General features: G+C 32.8%; 1 protein-coding gene across 1 annotated transcript; it reads left to right on the forward strand.

Moving 5' to 3' along the window:
• Positions 1-4,336: 4,336 nt before the first annotated feature.
• On the forward strand, positions 4,337-6,015 carry LOC107866384 (transcription factor RAX2). The gene is made up of 3 exons (XM_016712471.2): positions 4,337-4,507; positions 5,147-5,276; positions 5,407-6,015. The coding sequence occupies exons 1-3, from the start codon at positions 4,372-4,374 to the stop codon at positions 5,804-5,806; spliced, it is 666 nt and encodes a 221-aa protein (XP_016567957.1). The 5' UTR covers positions 4,337-4,371; the 3' UTR covers positions 5,807-6,015.
• Positions 6,016-19,224: the final 13,209 nt, after the last annotated feature.

The raw sequence follows: 19,224 nt of genomic DNA on the forward strand, positions 1-19,224 counted from the left end.
TATTTAAAACATAATTAAATAGTTTGACTGACTTTCTGAGTAAAAATATGAAAGTTGAGTGACTTTTGAAGTAAATATCAAAGTTAAGTGACTTTCTGGGATAAAAGTTCAAAATTGACTGACCATTTGAGTTATTAACTCAATAGGAGCAATCAAAATAATAAACATTAATTAATCACAAAAAATAGAAGAAAACTAAATTATTTAGAATTATTTGGGGGGTAAGATAAGCCTATTCATTTTCACACTTATTGCTTGTTCTCGAAATTTTAGTCAAGCGGCCTTGTGATTCACCAGACGGTATTGAGTGACTCTCGAACTAAAAAAAAAATATTCAATTGTTTTAAAAATTAATGAAATTGAACTCCAATAATAACCTCAAAAATATCCAAAGAGAAAGGTACTACTTTGTGAAAAAACATTGATTAATATCAGAAGCAAAAAATATATAATAAAAGAACGAAAATGGTACAACAAAATTTATAAATCAAGAGAATTTCACACTATAGCAACCGTGGCACAGAGTTCATCTAGTAAAGATGCTCCCAATATAAAAGAGCAGAAAAATGTGACAATTGAAAAAGAGAAAAAAATGGTGTAGCTTCCTCCGTCATTTTTTATACTGGTGCTCTAGATTCTTCCCCTTAATTTTATTTTTTTCTCTCCGTAAGAATGCAGAGATTCTTTAGCATCTCAACATCTCCCGCCATGAAAAGAAAGGAAAAACATTAACACCTATAGAAAAAGTTGAAAATGAGATTAATAAGAAATGTGTCGCACTTCTTTTAAACCTAAGATATCTTGAACTGTAACGTTGCTTATTAAAAGTAGGAACATCTACACTTCTTTTGATTTAACATTATAAGTACACGACTACAGCCATCACTCAACAATTACCAAGGATTAAAAAAAGTCTTCTGTGTCATTTACAACTAAGAGTTGCTTATTGTAAATTGACCAGACTTCAAAATTCAGTACGTAAAACACTGTAAAGTATAAACATATCCCAGTGAAGATTACAAATATAAATACAATCAATAGTTTTACCGCCATAAAAAAAACCTCTTTTCGATTTTCCCTCCTACATTCACTAAAAATATATATAAAATACTGATAAAATTGTATAGTTACATAGTTGAGAACACAATCAATTGTCATGTATTATTTGAAGTCCAAATCAAAAACACTGAAAATTGAAATACAGCATCAGAAACTTTAGAACCTCCAAGTTATTGGTATATACACCTGAAAACTTACCCTCTGAAAATATCTTAAAGTGACAATGATAGTAGAAGGTAAGAAATAAAGGTGAACTAGTGAGGTTAGCGGCATCAAAAATAGATTTTTGAGCTATTTAAAATAAATCAAATAAAGAAAAAAAGAAGACAATGAGACCAATAAAGAAATCAGTTGGATACAGTAAATCAGTTCATATACATAGACATAAAAATAAAAAGGTAATTAGATCAATAGAATGTATGATCGATAATAGAGATAATAACAATATATTCGGTTTAACCCCACAAAGTAATATAATTGATAACAAAAAGAATAGATAAAAACCTATACAAAATGACATTAACGTAAGAATTAACAAATAAGTAATTCGATTGTTCAAATCAAATAGGAAAATGAGGAAAGCTGCAAGCAGAAAGGGAAAAAAACACATCCCTATAAAAACAACAAACTGTAAAATAAATAAAGACCCAAAGCAAAAGTTTTGCCAATATAAAGAACACCATATACAAACTTTACCTTCTTGATGCAAGCGTAATGCCTTGATGTTATCATTGGGTTTATATTTTGTGTTTCATCTATTAATGTAGTTCGATTTTGTCTTGATTTATATTAATCTTTAGACACCTGCTAATTGCTTTGGGTGGACTTGCAGGGTTGGAAGAGTGTATAGAAAAAAACAATAACTTAAAGGTACTTTTTATGCAAAAATTTCTTCAATATGGATATGCCAAGTCTACCGGTGTTTGAACCTTTATCGTGAAACAAAGTATATAGATGTTGCTTTGTTTAGATTTTTCTATATGATATCCTTTAACTTCATAAAATAGAAACATTTTTTTTTGTGACAAGTGTAGTTTTTGTGACTATCTCCTAAGTTACATGTCCTCTTATTTATCCTTGGATCAACGTGGAGCATGTATATAAAGCTAAGAGGCCACATTTAATCATTCTGATAATTTATTGACATGAACTGCTAGAATTCTACTAATAGAATTAAAAGTGTGTAGTAGGGGTAGAAGCAAATGAGCTGCTACTGACTTGATCTTCTATTATTTAGAGGATCAAGGAAGCATGACAATTCGAACAGAGGTATTATTCTGGATCTTTTGTACGTGAGTGTCGTCTCAAGTTTCTACATCATGGCAATTCTTTTGCCACCAGTAAAATGTCGACTAATTGTACTTTTAACCTTTTCTGCAAACAGGAAACCATCTTCATTTCTCCGCAGTACTTACAAGAGCCAGTCAATAATGTTTTGCAGAAGATTTAGTACCTTTGAAGTTATCAACCATCTCAAGAATACATGATACATGAGAAGTGTCTGTATGACATTTCGTTTGGCATAATATTCTAGGAAAAAGATTTTATAGGCAATTTGATCGACAGAATGTATGATCAATAACAGAGACAATAACAATAATATACCCAGTGTAATCTCACAAAGTAATGAAATTGATAACAGAGAGAATTGATAAAAACCTGTAAAAGATGACATTAATGCGAGAAATAACAAATAAGTAATTCAACTGCTCAAATCAAATCGGCAAATGAGGAAAGCTGCAAGCAGAAAGGAAAAAAAAATCCATATTCCCTTAAAAACAACAAACTATAAAATAAACAAAGACCCAAAGAAAAAGTTTACAAGTATAAAGACCACCATATACAAACTTTACCCTTCTTGATATAATTGTACTGCATAACAAAAAAAAAGGATAAATATCATCGGTAATAAGAAAACTCATAGCAAGTCCTGCAATTTCTTATCCATAAGCAACCAGACTCGCATCAAGGCCTACACGCACATGCAAAACATGAAGAGGAAGATGAAAATCATATCTCTAAAATAGAAATACTTACGTGTCCTTCAAAAATACAATAAAAGACACTGTTGACACATGAACATCTAACTGATTGCAATAAAAAAGAAACAAAAGTGAAACCTTATCAGAATAAAGATGCAACAAATCATGAAAAAAAATTAAAAAATGGGTTTATACCTTCTGATATTTTTCAAAGAGAGCAGTTTTCTTCTACTATAATAATTTTTTCTTAGCCTTGGTTGCTATTATAACTGAAAAATCATAAATTTTCATTTATAATAGCACATCCAACGGGACGAATTCTTCTGTTTTTCTCCGAAATATGACAGGAGGAGTTACAAATAGTTTGTAGAATCTTTTGGGAAAAGGATTAATGGTAGTTTGTGGAGGGAAGAGAAGACCGAGGTTTTTTCTGGGTTAATAATGCTTGGTATTACAAAGGACAATTAATGAGATTATTAATAAGAAAAATAGAGTACAAAATGAATAACAAAATAGCTCAAAAAAATCAAAAAATTCATTGAGGCATGCCACATCAGCATTCTCATATGTTCCCTTTATATATATATATATATATATATATATATATATATATATATGGAATATATAATCATCTCTTTTAATTTGATCACAACTCATATCTATGACCTCAAACTTTGAATATACACAAGTAGAGTAGGCACTCAAACTTGTATAAAGTTGAACAAGTAGATACATGTGTCCTATATGGCATAATACACGTAGAACTTCATGTAGGATACGAAGTGACAATGTAGGTGTCATATAAGACACATGTTTCTAATTGTTCAAATTTATACAAGTTTAAGTGTCTACTTGCACATATCAAAGTAGAAGAGCGTAGATGAAAATTAAAATCAAGTCAAAAGACACATTTATATATTATGCCTATATGATGTAAAAACATAAGCTAACATGTGAAGCAAAGTGTCAAAAGCAAAACTATAATCGAGGTATGTAGGAAATTCAAGGGGCAGACACCAAATAATTTAGTATATTTTTTTCTCTTGCCAATATCAAGATTTAAGTGGTAGTAATCTCCAAAGATAATTCATATATATTCTCAAATAATCAATAAACTAAAATTAAAATTCTTCTAAGTGTGTGATAATTATAGTTTTTTTTTTGGATTAAAGTTAATTATGACATCTGATTTCATTTTAAACTTTATTGAATTTCCTAGATTGTCAGCATCGTGGTCCCAACATATGACTTAATTTACCCTTGCCTCTTTCTATATATGTTTATGTGTGTGTTGCAGTTTTTCTGCACACTCAAAAAGTGACTTAAAGACATGGGGAGGACACCATGCTGTGATAAGACCAAAGTGAAAAGGGGACAGTGGTCTCCAGAGGAAGATGAAATTCTCAAGAATTATATGCTTAAACATGGCACTGCTGGCAGTTGGATTACTCTTCCACATAAAGCTGGTTCTGTTTCTCTTTTCTTTCTTTCTCATTTCTCTAAATTTTTTTTGTTTGATTTATTATTTTTCAAGATTTTCTTTGTTAGCTCTCACATATTACTTGGTTAACTAATGCCCTCTTGTCCATGATTGTCGTGTTTGTCAAACAAATTTGGTGATAGTAACTGTCCCTTTAGAAAACTAAGAAAACATTTATTATTTTCTTATTAAATATATTCTTGCTTCAATAAATGATCTTCACAATTTTCTAAGAAGCATCTCTCTTTTATTCGTTTTGAAGAGAGAGAAAGTGTAAATTCTAGTCAAATGATTCATACAACTAATTCTATTATTTACTTGTTTCGTATTAATTGGTCTTTTTTTTATAAATAAAGTGTATAAATTTAATATTATATTCTTAAAACATAATTAATAAAATTAATTTAATAAATAAAATAAATTCTTAATAAATTTTTTCTTAATGGGATATGTCAAGTTTATAGGGGTCAATTAATATGAAATGGAGGGAGTAGTAAATGATTTTCTTAATAAATAGAGTTTTCTAAATGAGTATCCTATTATATGTATGCAGGCTTTTCTTGTTATCCATTAGTTCCTTCTTTTTTGACATAAAAGACCAATTACTTGTACGTACGAAAAGCAGGGCTAAATCGGTGCAGCAAGAGTTGCAGATTAAGATGGCTGAATTATCTGAGACCAGACATCAAACTTGGAAATTTTACACAGGAGGAAGACAACATTATCCATTCTCTCTACTCTCAACTTGGAAGCAGGCTAAATCTTGCTCTTCAAACTTTATTTATTTCCTAATCTGATATTTTTTCCTTTGATTATTTTTCAAAAATAGTTCTAGTATTTAAATGCCACCCCAATATTTTCTTCTTATTTATTTTGAATTTGCAGATGGTCTGTTATAGCATCTAAACTTTCAACGAGAACAGACAATGATGTGAAGAATCATTGGAATAGCAAGTTGAAGAAGAAGTTTTTAGCAATAAAAGCCAACTCCGACAATGATAGCAAGCAAGTTTTCAATTCTTCAAAACAAGAAGTCTATTCTCCAATGAAATTTCCATTTCAGTTTTCAAGTTGGGACTCTACTGATAATAATAGCAAAAACATGATTCAAAATGACAAAATGTATCCAAGATTCATTGAGGACCAATCCACAGAAGGAGGATCAATGCCATCCTCTTCACTTGATGATGTTGGGTGGTTTGAAAGCTACTTCCCAATGAATTCCAACACTGATGAAATTATGGGTAGCAATGACATAATTGATTTTCCACCTACTTTCACCTGATATGCTTGCAGATTCATATTATTTCATTGAGATGTATGATTAAACAACAGAAATTATGTAAAAGATACAAGGCAAATGTAATCTCTCATTCCTTTAGCATTTAGATGATTTATTAGTGAAATTATGACATCAACTAGAAAAGAAACATGAGAAGTATACAAGCATTAAAGAAAAGGGGGTGTTTTATATATTAAAGTAATTTAATTTCACTCTTTGCACTTGTGGCTTTACCTTTCTGGTTTCAGCCACTACCTTTTTGATCTCCAGTACAATTTAATTATAACAGTTATTCGCTTTAACATTTCATTATAACAACTTTGTTTTTTTTTTTTTATAATCCATTTTTCAAGATATATTTTTTACTTTTCTATAATGGCACTATAATAGTAATGATATTCATTATAATACTACAAGCTTTGCAAAATTATTCTTCTATAACATTCATACTCAAATATTAAATAAATATAGTATTTTGTAAGAAATGTATTATATATAAACATAACATAATATACTCCCTCTAGTTCAAAATAAGTGAATTTGAGTTATTTTTTAATGTCCAAAATAAGTGACTTGTTCATTTTTCAAGAGATATGTTTGAAAATTTCTTCTGATTTTATCCTCCATTTACACTTTTTAGGTTATGAGTTCCAAAAGACTTAATTGACTTTATGTTAATGTGACTGAAATTTCAAGAATAGTTTGATAATATCTAAAAAGGTAAAATGAAAAGTAAAGTACAATTTATATCCTAATTTTTTTTTCTTAATAGGTGTGCATTGAGACAAAAATTCTCTTACTTCGATCTAGAGGGAGTATTAACATACTCTTAATAATCATCACTAGTGTCATGTACATAGTAAATTTCAAGTAAAAATATCTCAAAGAGATTATATTTAAATGGTATCCATCCAGGGACAGACCTAGGTTTAGAAATATGATCCTCAAGCACCCGTTAAATTCGTCAAAGAATAGATATAATTATATCAGAAGTGTATGAAAATTGATATAAGATGAAAAAAGCACCTATGAAATCAAGAAGATAGTTGTGTTCTTTGATTTTCAAGCGGAACCTTAAATCTTTGGGTGTTAATATGTGTGTTTGAACCACCCAAGACCCACGATCCTTAAAATCCTAGATCCGTTATTGTATCTATATGACCCTTAAAATTTTCATCATTTTATGTTTGACCTTCCCGCGTGCGAAATATTGGTTTTTGACTTGAATTGTGTTTATGTATGTTAAAAGGGTGCTCGGAGAAAGTTTCAAATTTTCGAAAGGGGTTGAGGGTCATTTTGGGACCCCGAGGCAGTGAGGTTCCACGATATTACCGTGTCACGGAGGTTATCCTCCGCGATATTGGCGTGGCACGGAGGATAACCTCTATGATGTTGGCGTGCCACACCAAAGTGTATTTTTTATGCAGTTTTATTTTTATTCACTTGGGAAGAGGGTTTTTGGTCTTTCACCTTTTTCACAACTTTTCAAATTAAACAGTTCCATTTACTTCAGTTTTAAAAGATCAAATCCCTATATTGCACCCCCAGACATAAAATTTAAGAACATTCAAAGGTTTCAATGTGCATTCATCATCCAAGATTCAAACTTCAAATTGCTTTCAAATTTGTGTGTATTTTAGGCATGTATCTCTACCCTAAATTGATTTTATGTAAAAGCATGTATTTAATTGTAATCCATGTAGTTTAATTGTTGAATTTTGAATATGGATTAAGGGGTTTGGATTGGTTATTTCATGAATTGAATTCCCATGGTTTTGAATTGATTGTTTATGCTTTATTTTTATGACTTTGATCTAATTAAATGAATGGGTGTGAGAATTGGAATAGGAAACATGGATTTTCCCAAATTTTATGGTTTAATGGTCTGAAATTGACTTTAACCTCAACCCAACTTGTCAAATTGGTTTGAAACATGGACATATACATAAATTACTTCACTTTTGAAACCTTGCATTGCATAAAAAGTTAATGAAACATAAATGGATTTTTGGAAAGGCCTTGGTGGCCATGGATTGATTTTTAATTGAAAACTTTGGAGTAAACTTAGTTAATTGGTTTTGGAAGGGTATAATGGCATTGACATGCAAGCATAATCTTTATTTGGTATGCCGATACCAACTGTAAAAATACCTAATTAAAAGAATATTTGGTTAACGAATGAGAATGTGTGCGAATGATTTTAATTGGGCTTAAAGAAGATTGTGTAGCTTGCCGTGGAAGGTGGAGATCCTGGGGGGACTGATACTGGAAATCACGTTTGCCGACGTGGGGGTCATAAGTTCTTTATGACCGTGTCATCGGTCACACTATATACTTATATTTTGGAATGGTTGGAGCCTCGGTGGCTTTCGGTAAGGAGAGCCGGACCCATATAGCCCGTGGGTATTTTTAGGACGGTTAGAGCATCTCAGTCTTAGTTAATGATTTTAAATCTCATGATTAAGCTTTGTTCCCTAGTCCGACTTCTTATATCAATGTATATGAATGTGTGCATATGATTTTTTTGGACTGATTTGTAATTGTCACTATTTTATCACTTTCCTGAGTTACATGCTAGTGCACGCCCTGCTAATCGTCCTAGAACGTTATATTGTTTCATAATGTAGGGTCCGAAGACACCTCTTTTTTCCCTTTGCAGCTGAAACACCCTGAGTTTTGGCCTTTGGAATTTTTCTGAGCTTTAACGACTCATCATACGAGTTGTTATACCCCTTTTTAGCATGAGGTCAAAATAGTATATAATATATTGAAACACTTCTAATTAAAAAAAAGGAAGTCGCTACCTAATTAGTTTTACGGTAAATTAGCACACCTATTATAAACTAAGTGATTAAAGAAAATAAAGACTTCATTTTAGATTCACGCAACTTAAAATTCTAGGTAAAGGTTCTACTTATCCCAAAAGAAAGGGATTCGACATCCTGTAGGATCCGCTAACTACGATTAACTGGGCAAACTAGACTAATTAGCAGAATAAGAAAATGGCATTTTGTAAGTTTTAGTAAAATAATAATTCCTTAAGAAAACATTTGAAAGTTTTAAAAGAAGTTTGTTTGTCAAATTAGTTTTGCCCAAAGAGATATTTTAAACTAAAATATCAACGAACAATACATTAAGAATCCAAAAATAATTAAGAATCCAAAAATAATTGCTTCAATTTTTAGGGAAAATGCCAAAGATAGTTCAAAAGATTTTAATTAGGGGTGTGCAAAAATCGAACCGACCGATAAACCAAATTGATAAAAATGTTATTGGGTTATTGGTATTGGGTTAACGGTTTTTTATTGGTTTTATAAAAAAAATTATTGGGTAAACAGTTCGATTTCGGTTAAACTTATCGGTTAAACCAATAACCCAATAAGGATACACTAAATTATTGTTTTATCCCTATTTATGTTATATATATAAATCTCTCTCTCTATCTATATATATAGATATGTGTATGTATATATATTATATGCACTACTTATTCACAATTCAGTGATTCACAAAGTATTAACCTATTCAGAGCAACAAAGGCACAATATAAAGCTTAGCTATTATCGTATTGAAAAGCTTGAAGCATTTATAGCTTCCAACAATTAGGATTTAATTTTTTTTCTAACTAACATTCAGTTCAAATTTGAAGATTCTTGTAAACTAAATGCATTGCGTAAGATTTTGACGATAATTAAGATTTTATTTTTTTTATATTAGTTGTTACTATATCTATTTTATAAGTAACCGAAAATCGAACCGTTAAGGACCAAAAATCGATATACCGAAACCGATAAGAAAATATCTTATTGGTTGGTTATTGATTTTACATATTTAAAAACCGAAAACGATAAATCGAACCAATAACACAAAAAACTGAACCGAACCGACCGATGCACATCCCTAATTTTAATTTTAGCGTCATTTTTAATATTGTTTATAACGTCATTATTTGTAAAACAAAATATATTGTTTATAACGTCATTTTTAATATTGTTTATGACTAAAATACAGTTCCTAAAGTTACGAATATCAACTAATATAAGATGTATTAATAAGATTGACATATGATTTACTGGTACATTCAAGCCATAAATGAGGATATAATCCTAAACTAGTGTACATTTAATCATAAGGAAGCAAAGATAGATCTGAAAACACACATTTCTCACCCTGCCATTATATTTTAGTAAGGTACCGAACTTTATGAGACATAGTCGTAACATAACTAATCTGAAACTTACACCAATGTATGTATGGCACGAATGAAAGTTACATTAAATCTTAAGACGACAAGATCATATATAATGCCACATATCGATAAAGTAAGAACGTTATATCTACTCATGCTAATTTCTATTTTGTTAACAAACTCGGCTGATTCCGAATGACATTGAAAAGCCATGAAAACTTTTATTAAATACAATTGTAGCTCGAAACACGTTGTCACCTTAATGTTACACTCATTTTAGACATTTAAATTTCTAAGACATGATGAGCAAAATCTGTGAGCCAAACAAGAATGGCAAACGTTACTAAAGAGAAATCAGAGTGATAAATGTGATTCTGAAAATACATGTCCAGCAAGTAGGGTAAAACCAACCCAAATAATAAGCAACAAGCACTATGGTTACCAAATTAGGCTCCTAAAATCATGATCTCTATTGTTGATACATACATCTTATATAAGGAAAGTGAGCAAAGTAGCAGAGGAAAAGGGAAAACGAGATGAAAGAGGCCACACAATTATTATGACGCGATTTATAACATATGATTTCGGACAATCAGGACTAAGGATTCACTTTGCGCCTATCAACAATTAACGAAAGACATACTTATTACAAAAACTTAACAGATCACTGCCTTTATGGAACCTTTAGACATGTCCAAGTTCATGCAAATACTAATGACGGAAAAGAAAGTTCATATACATCCATTTCCAATTGAGGACTGTCAAACCAACTTAAAACAGCTAGATCATAATCTTTAAGCTATAACGGGACTACTACTTAAAGATGCGTATGAAATTTTAAAAATAATCCCTTAAGGTATCACACATGCTATCTCCTTACTTATATATATATTCTTGCCAAAGGAGTATACACCATGACCTAAACAATGATATGTATGCGCATAATGATATGAAATGAAGATGCAAATGGGTTGCCTAATACTTTTTTAAACTAAGAAGAAGTAACAATTTGCTTCAGTCATCTTTTTATAGAGAAATCTTATATATAGACTATATCATTTTTCACTATATAATCGTGTAACTAACTGGAAACGAGAAACTAATTTCGTGCAAGTATAAAAAAAAATTGGTTTTGTGCGAGTATCTATTCTGAAAATAAAAGTCATTCTTGACGTTCGTGAGGGCTAACTCGATGCTTCAAACTAACACGGAAATTAAATCAATTAAACATAGCTAGTTAAACTTGTTAATGTAGGTGATATTAGAGAAAGTTGAAAAAGAAGGTCAATCCTGTGTAAATTCTGTTATATCCATAAAGTTGTTATAAGGAAGTTAGTTAGTTATGGCCTAGTTGATTAACATGAGCTGAACAATTAGCTCATTTGATCAACTATAAATACTCTTGTATATTCTTCATACAAAACAAGTTAGTAATACAACTACTACTAATTCTCTTCATTACATCTCATCTCTTACTTCACATTTCTTCTTCAGCTTCTTCTTCACCGTATCAATGGTGTATTCTTCTTCTCTTATTCTGGAAAACTACATGGTATCAAAGCCATAAGCAAGAAAATTCTTGTTTGATTCTGGAAATTTCTTTAACTCCTAATCAATTCAAGAAAAGTCATACAGAAGATCTGCAAACTATACACAATGGCTGGCATTGCATCAGAGGATATTCAATCACGCAGTTCTGGTGTTAATAATGGATCCGCTTTTGGTATTGATCACAACCATCCCTTGTTTTTAAATGCTTCTGAATTTAGTGGAGTACAAATTATTTCATTTCAGTTGTCTGGTGTTGAAAACTACTCTGTCTGGAATAGATCCATGAGAATCCCTTATTAGGAAGAAACAAGTGGAGTATGGTTGATGGGTCATGCAAGAAGGAAGATTTCCCAGGCCTAGAAGGCAATTGGGAACGGGTTAGTGCTGTGGTTTTGTCGTGGATAATGAATTCTGTGTCCAAGAGCCTTCTAGGTGGCATAATGTATGCCACAAATGCAAAAAGTATGCGGGATGATCTATATGAAAGATTTAACAAGGTCGATGGGTCAAGAACTTTTAACTTGCACAAGTAAATTGCAACTTTAAGTCAAGGTTCAAGTTCTGTCTCTGTCTATTATTCAAAACTCAAAAGTTTGTGGGAGGAATTTGAGGCCTTGGTCCCAGCTCCAACCTGTTCTTGTGAAGTCTCTAAAGAATTTGTACTGCACCTACAGAGATTGAAAATGTATCAGTTCTCATGGGGTTAAATGACTCATACGCGCAAGCCAGGAGTCAAATACTCATGATGAGTCCTGCTTCTGGAGTTAATTAGGCATACTCAATGATACTCAGTGATGAAAGCCAAAGAGTTGTGGTGGCTAATGCAGGTGTCTTCGGGACTAGTCCTGCACATACACAGGGCATTCCTGGACTGTTTGATGGTGTGATGTATTCAAGAAGTAATGGGAACCCTCAAAGGATCAAGAAAAACTACAATGTGTATTGTGACTTCTGTAAAATGAAGGGTCACACTAGAGAATCTTGTTACAAATTGGTAGGATATCCACAAGATTCTAAGTATAAAAGGAAAGGTGGGAACAATTCTACTCATAATGTTGTGACCAAGGATGACGACATGCAGATCTTACAGAATCATGGTCAAATAACCCAAGGAGTTGGAACTCAAAATGGAAGAAAGGTGCTACTTGATCCAAACCAATCTTCAGGAACTCAGTCTTATCAATAATCTCAAATGCAACAACCTTGAACTTTAACAAGAGATCAATACTATCAAGTGCTGTAATTTCTGAACCAAAATTCAGAAGTACCACATTGTGCTAATGTTGCAGGTATAGATGTTACTTTAACAACCCATAAGGGCAAGATAGATTGGATAGTAGACACAGGAGCTACCAATTATATGGTAGTTGATCTAAGTCTACTAAATGGACAGTCATTGTCCAGAGTTAGTACACCTAAAAAGGTACATCTACCAAATGGAGGTATAGCACTAGTCACACACATAGGATCAAGTCACCTAACTGAAGCTGATACAGTGTCTGAAGTATTTTATATACCTGAGTTCAAATTTAACCTGTTGTCTGTAGCTAAACTAACCCAGGAATTGAATTGTTCAGTTTTCTTCTTTCTTGACTTTTGTTTATTTCAGGAACTCTTCAGTGAGAAGGTGAAGATGATTGGTAAAGAAGATGGTAGATTGTACATTTTATCATGCAACAATAATAAAGAAGAAATCACTCTGACAGCTAGATACTCTTATTTTGATTCTACTACTGCAATACCTATTTCCTTAGATATTAGTTTAGCACATCAAAGACTTGGTCATGTATCTAGTTCTATACTTAAGAAGTTGGTAAACAGAAAACTTGATGATATCAGTAGTACTGTAAACAAGTGCATAGTATGCCCTTGTGCTACGCAAACAAGATTACCATTTCCTAATAGCTCTTCTATTACTCTAAACAACTTTGATTTGTTGCATATGGACTTATGGGGTCCTTATAAAATGCCTACATTTGATGGTTACAAATACTTCTTAACTATTGTAGATGACCACTCTAGAATGACTTGGGTGTTCCTGATAAGATTAAAATCTGATGTGTATGAGACTTTGAAAAATTTCCTTATTCTAATAAGAACTTAATTTAACAAGACTGTTAAAACTATAAGAAGTGACAATGGCACTGAGTTTGTTAACACAAGTTGTAAAGCTTTGTTTACACAATTAGGAATAATACATCAAACATCATGTCCTTATACGCCTCAGTAGAATGGAGTAGTTGAGAGAAAACATAGGCATATTCTTAAGATGACTAGAGCTATTAGGTTTCAATCTTCCATTCCGCTAAAGTTTTGGGGTTTGTGTGTTCAAGCATCTATCTATATAATTAATAGTCTACCTAGTACTACTCTCGGTAATCTGTCTCCTTTTGAAAAATTTTATGGAAGGTCTCCATCCTTACATCAATTAAGAGTCATCGGTTGTCTATGTTTTGTAAAAAATCTGCATGAATCAAACAAACTAAACTCAAGATCTATTGTTGTTGTTCTTATGGGATATGCTGAATCACAAAAGGGATACCTTTTATATGATCTTTCTAACAACATGTTTTTTGTCAACAGAGATGTCATTTTCCAAGAAAATATATTTCCCTTTAAGACATAGGTTAAAGAATCCTCAATAATATTCAACTATACTGGCATAAACTATGTTCCTGAGTCCTTACAAACCACTCAAAGCAATGTTTCTTCCATCTCTACAAGTACACCTGCGCAATATCATATGGCACCACAAGTTTCACCACCTATCGAAGTTGAAATGTCTGCTCTAGAAGAGACTCAATCTGAGAAGTTAATGGAACCATAACAAACTGCGTCAGGCAGAGGAACCAGACCTCCCTTGTGGATGAAGGATTTTATTTTACTAAACATTCATGAAGGTCCATATAGTCTGGACAATTTTGTATCATATGAGAATGCTGCACTTGCCTATCAAGCCTACTTGTCTAAAAAATCCAATATCATAGAACCTCAATCATACAGTGAAGCTGCAGCTGATCCAAGATGGATAGAAGCAATGAAGGCTGAGATAAGAGCCTTGCAAGATAATACAACATGGGACATTGTGACTTTGCCTACTGGAAAGATACCTGTAGGTTATAAATGGATATTTAAAGTCAAATAAAAGCCCAATGGGGATGTTAAGAGGTTCAAAGTAAGGCTTGTAGCAAAAGGATACAACCAAAGAGAAGGTGTAGATTACCAGGAAAACTTTAGTCCTATGGTCAAGATGAAAACTGTTAGGACTGTTTTATCTATTGTTGCACAAAGGAAGTGGCATATCCATCAGATGGATGTGTTTAATGCTTTCCTTCAAGCTGACTAACATGATAAGATCTATATGCAACTACCTCAGGGATTTAAGAGCCAGGGGGAGAATCAAGTATGTAGGCTCAATAAATCCCTATATGGATTGAAAAAAGCACCTAGACAATGGAATGCAAAATTGTTTGAGGCTTTGTTAAAGTTCCAGTTCAAGAAAAGTGAACACGATCACTCACTTTATATCAAATGGACACCTGCAGGATCTGTATTTGTACTCATCTATGTAGATGATATGTTGATTATTGGAAGCAACATTAAACTGATTGAGGAAACTAAGGCTAAACTAAATCAAACCTTTAAGATGAAAGATTTGGGGGAGTTAAAGTACTTTCTAGGGATTGAATTTGTAAGATCAAGTAAAGGTATACTCATGCACCAGAGAAAGTATTCACTGGAACTCATATCTAAAACAGGTCTAGAAAATGCAAAGCTTGCAGTGACACCAAATTGATACTAACTGTAAGCTAACTACAAAGCAGTATGATGACTATACAAATGATGATACATCTAAGGATGATCCCTTGATGGATCAGGGAGCTTATCAAAGACTAGTTGGAAAGTTACTCTACCTAACCATGAATAGACCTGATATTTCATTTGGAGTACAAACTCTGATTCAGTTTCTTCAACAGCCAAAAAAGTCTCACATGGAAGCAGCATTAAGGATTGTTAGATATATCAAAGGACAACCAGGTTAAGGCATCATATTGTCAAGTTTATAGGACATTACAGTCACAACCTTTTGTGATGCCGACTGGGCTGCATGTCCTAACATAAGAAGGTCTGTGACTGGCTATTTTATGAAAGTTGGAAATTCTGTAGTCTCATGGAAGTCAAAGAAACAACCTATTATTTCTAGAAGTTTAGCTGAAGCTAAAAATAGGGGAATAGCCATCACTGTAACTGCAGTAATCTAGTTGCTAGGACTCATGAAGGAGCTAAATATTGAAGTACAGAAACCTATCAATATCTTTACTAATAGTAAAACGGCTATTCGACTTGTTGCAAATCCGGTTTATCATGAAAGAACCATATATATCGAGATTGATTGCTATTTCATAAGGGAAAAGATTGTACATGGACTGATACGCAAGGACTGATACGCACAACATATATTCCTAATCAAGAACAGTCAATAGATATGCTAACTAAAGGCTTAACTAAGGTCCAACATCACCTACTTAGTTCCAAGCTAGGAGTTCAAAACTTATTTGCATTTCCAAGCTTGAGGGGGAGTGTTAATGTAGGTGATATTAGAGAAAGTTGAAAAAGAAGGTCAGTCCTGTGTAAATTCTATTATATCCATAAAGTTGTTCTAAGGTAGTTAGTTAGTTATGGCCTAGTTGATTAACATGAGTTGAGCAGTTAGCTCATTTGATCAACTATAAATACTCCTGTACATTCTTCATACAAAACAAGTTAGTAATACAACTACTACTAATTCTCTTCATTACATCTCATCTCTTACTTCACATTTCTTCTTTAGCTTCTTCTTTACCATATCAATGGTGTATTCTTCTTCTCTTATTCTGTAAAACTACAAAACTCTTAATAAAATGAGTTACCTGGAATCAAACTTAAAGTCATGCTTTTATGTAATATCCCGTATGTTTCTAAGCTAGGAGACGAACCATTTTTCCTACGTATGAAATCTCCTATCCTGTGAGTAGCATTTTAGTGCATGACTTACAATGAGTATCCTAGCGATAAGATAGCTTATGATACATTAAGCATGTTCATATGATTTACTTAAGGTAATACAAGCTAAGAGTTTTTGAATCCATCAAGTTTTAGTGTTCGATTTTATAAGGGTCATTTTTGAACGATTATAAATTGATTTTAATATGGTATTTTGGCTGATTTAGACCCAAAATATTGTATAGAATCAAATTATCTTTCCAACGATACCAATTTCTCCCTAATCCAATTCCCGAGCGAAAAGCTATGCCCTTTTTCGTGAGTGACAGTAAGGATAGGCGATTGGTTAGGCGCCGCCCAACCCAAGCATAGGAGATTGGTTAGGCGCCGCGAAACCTAGCTTAGGAAATCACTTGGGCGCCACCTAAGTCAGTTCCAGGTGCCAAAAACACTCCGTTTTGAGTTATTTTAAGGGTAATTAAGTCTTTTAACACTCCTTACACGTCCCTAAACTTAACCCTACGAAATATATAACTTCTAAACACATTACAACCCTATTAACATCTCAAAGCTCATCATCCAAGAGCACCATAGGATTAAAACAACTAGGGTTTCATAATTAAACTTGAAGATCCAATTTCAAGGAAATTCCTTCGTCAATAATCAAGAACCTCCCTTCCAAGTTATGCGTAGTGTTCATCTATGGATTTAATTTTCATAGAGCTCAAGAATCATGCTTTTAAATGTTGTTTTGTAAACTTTTTATGGTGATATAAATATGTACATGTTGATGATGGATGTTTAAGTTTCAAGATGATATCTAAGGATGTTTTCATGAAATATATGTGGTTGTTGGTTGAAAATCATGAACTTTGGGTGGCTTAATATAATGCAAGTATAAAATCCATCTATGCCTTAAAGAATGCATGCAAGGTGTTTGATAAAACGCCTAGGATGCTAGAAATTTCTATTTACATGATTCCTTGATATTCATATGACAAGTCCATGTTAGCTATACACTTCAATATGAATTTCCATGCTAATTATGTATTCTTATGGTAGTGGCATGAAGCTTGTATGATGATAAAGATATGAATTATGTATGCGAATTATATCCATGCTTTCCCTACCATGTTTGAGATGTTGAATAAATACATGAAGTATAATATCCCAAAATCATTACAATATGAACTAAACGTTACCTGTTGCCGTTCACTTACGCTTGAATGGTTTCCATGCGATTACTATGAATAGTATGTGTTGTCGGAATGCCCATGATATTAGAATATGAGATTTATGACTTGATTATAAGCATTCCTATTCATGATAGATATTATGATGACCATGTACTTCATGAAATCCCCCACTCATGTATTATGGATTTTTATTGATGGTCGTGTACTCAAGAAATTCAAGTTATGTCAGTTTTCTTCCATCGAGTCCTGGGGGTACTTGTACCCGAAAAATATAGCTGTGTGCCTATAGCCATGTCATGTTTTCACGATACTCTCAGTCAAGCCATGATCTATAGAATTCAGTCAATCATGTGACTCAGGAAAACTCAAAAATCTCAGTAATCTCAGTAGTCCAGTAATCTCAGTAATCTCAGTGCTTAGTAACCTCAGCAACCTCAGTATTCACAGTCAATCTCAGTAAATTTAGTAATCTCAACCAGTCCTCAAAACTCAGTACATTCCGTCAGTCATTGGAATCCAGTAAACTTAGTTTAGCTCTGCTAAACAATACAACTAGTATCAGTCCAGTTAATCAGTATCAGTTCAGCTAATCAGTTCAGTTCAGTTATTTAGTTCTGCTTAGTTATTCAATTCAGTGTCCTTCAGATGGGAGTAGAAGTTAGCACCGAGTGAACCCAAGGATGGGAACTCACCCGCCAGTTCAGGGTGTGATTCTTAGTAGTCATCCTTGTGTTCCAGAACTACGTAGCTAGCGTAGGTTAAGACATCTTAACCCGTCAGATTAGGGTTGATGAGGTATCTTAATCCGTCAGTTTAGAGTTCCCACTGTTCTCATTGAGTACCTGCCAATATAGGGTTCTCACAGCTATCCTTACCAGTGGCGTGGTATTTACACCCCTCCAGTCGGGGCAGAGATTGGACCCCAGCTTAGCTATTATAGCGTATTTGGGGCATGTCGGATAGATAACTACTTCCCATAGTTTCAATTATGGATTTCAGGGCTATCAGCTATAGCTACCCAGTCTCAGTAAAGAACTCAGATAGCTCTTCAGATTTCAGTATATCAGGGCTATCAGATATAGTCAACTCAAAAATAGAATGGAACTCAGATAGTTTCCTTCAAATTTATGGACTGTGAGATATAGTCACTTATGCTATCAATCACAACAGTTATCAGAACTCATGCTATCAGTACTCAGCTTCAGAACTGTCAAATACAGTCAATCAGACCAGTTCTTCATAATTTGAACTGTCAGAAACAATCATTCATTTATCAGTAATGTAATATCAGTCTCTTAGTATTCAGTAATACAGTATCAGATCCATCACTTATTAGTGATTTACAAATCAATATCAGTAAACTCAGTCTTTTAGAATCTCATTATCAGTACACTCATGTTGTCAGTATTCAGACTCAATAGTCAGTATCTCCACGAGTTCAGTTACAATTACGTATGTATGTATGTACTCTCATATTCATATCAGTCAGTATTTTTCATGCA

The sequence above is a fragment of the Capsicum annuum genome, chromosome 3 (assembly GCF_002878395.1).
Source record: "Capsicum annuum cultivar UCD-10X-F1 chromosome 3, UCD10Xv1.1, whole genome shotgun sequence".
Taxonomy (NCBI): Eukaryota; Viridiplantae; Streptophyta; class Magnoliopsida; order Solanales; family Solanaceae; genus Capsicum; species Capsicum annuum.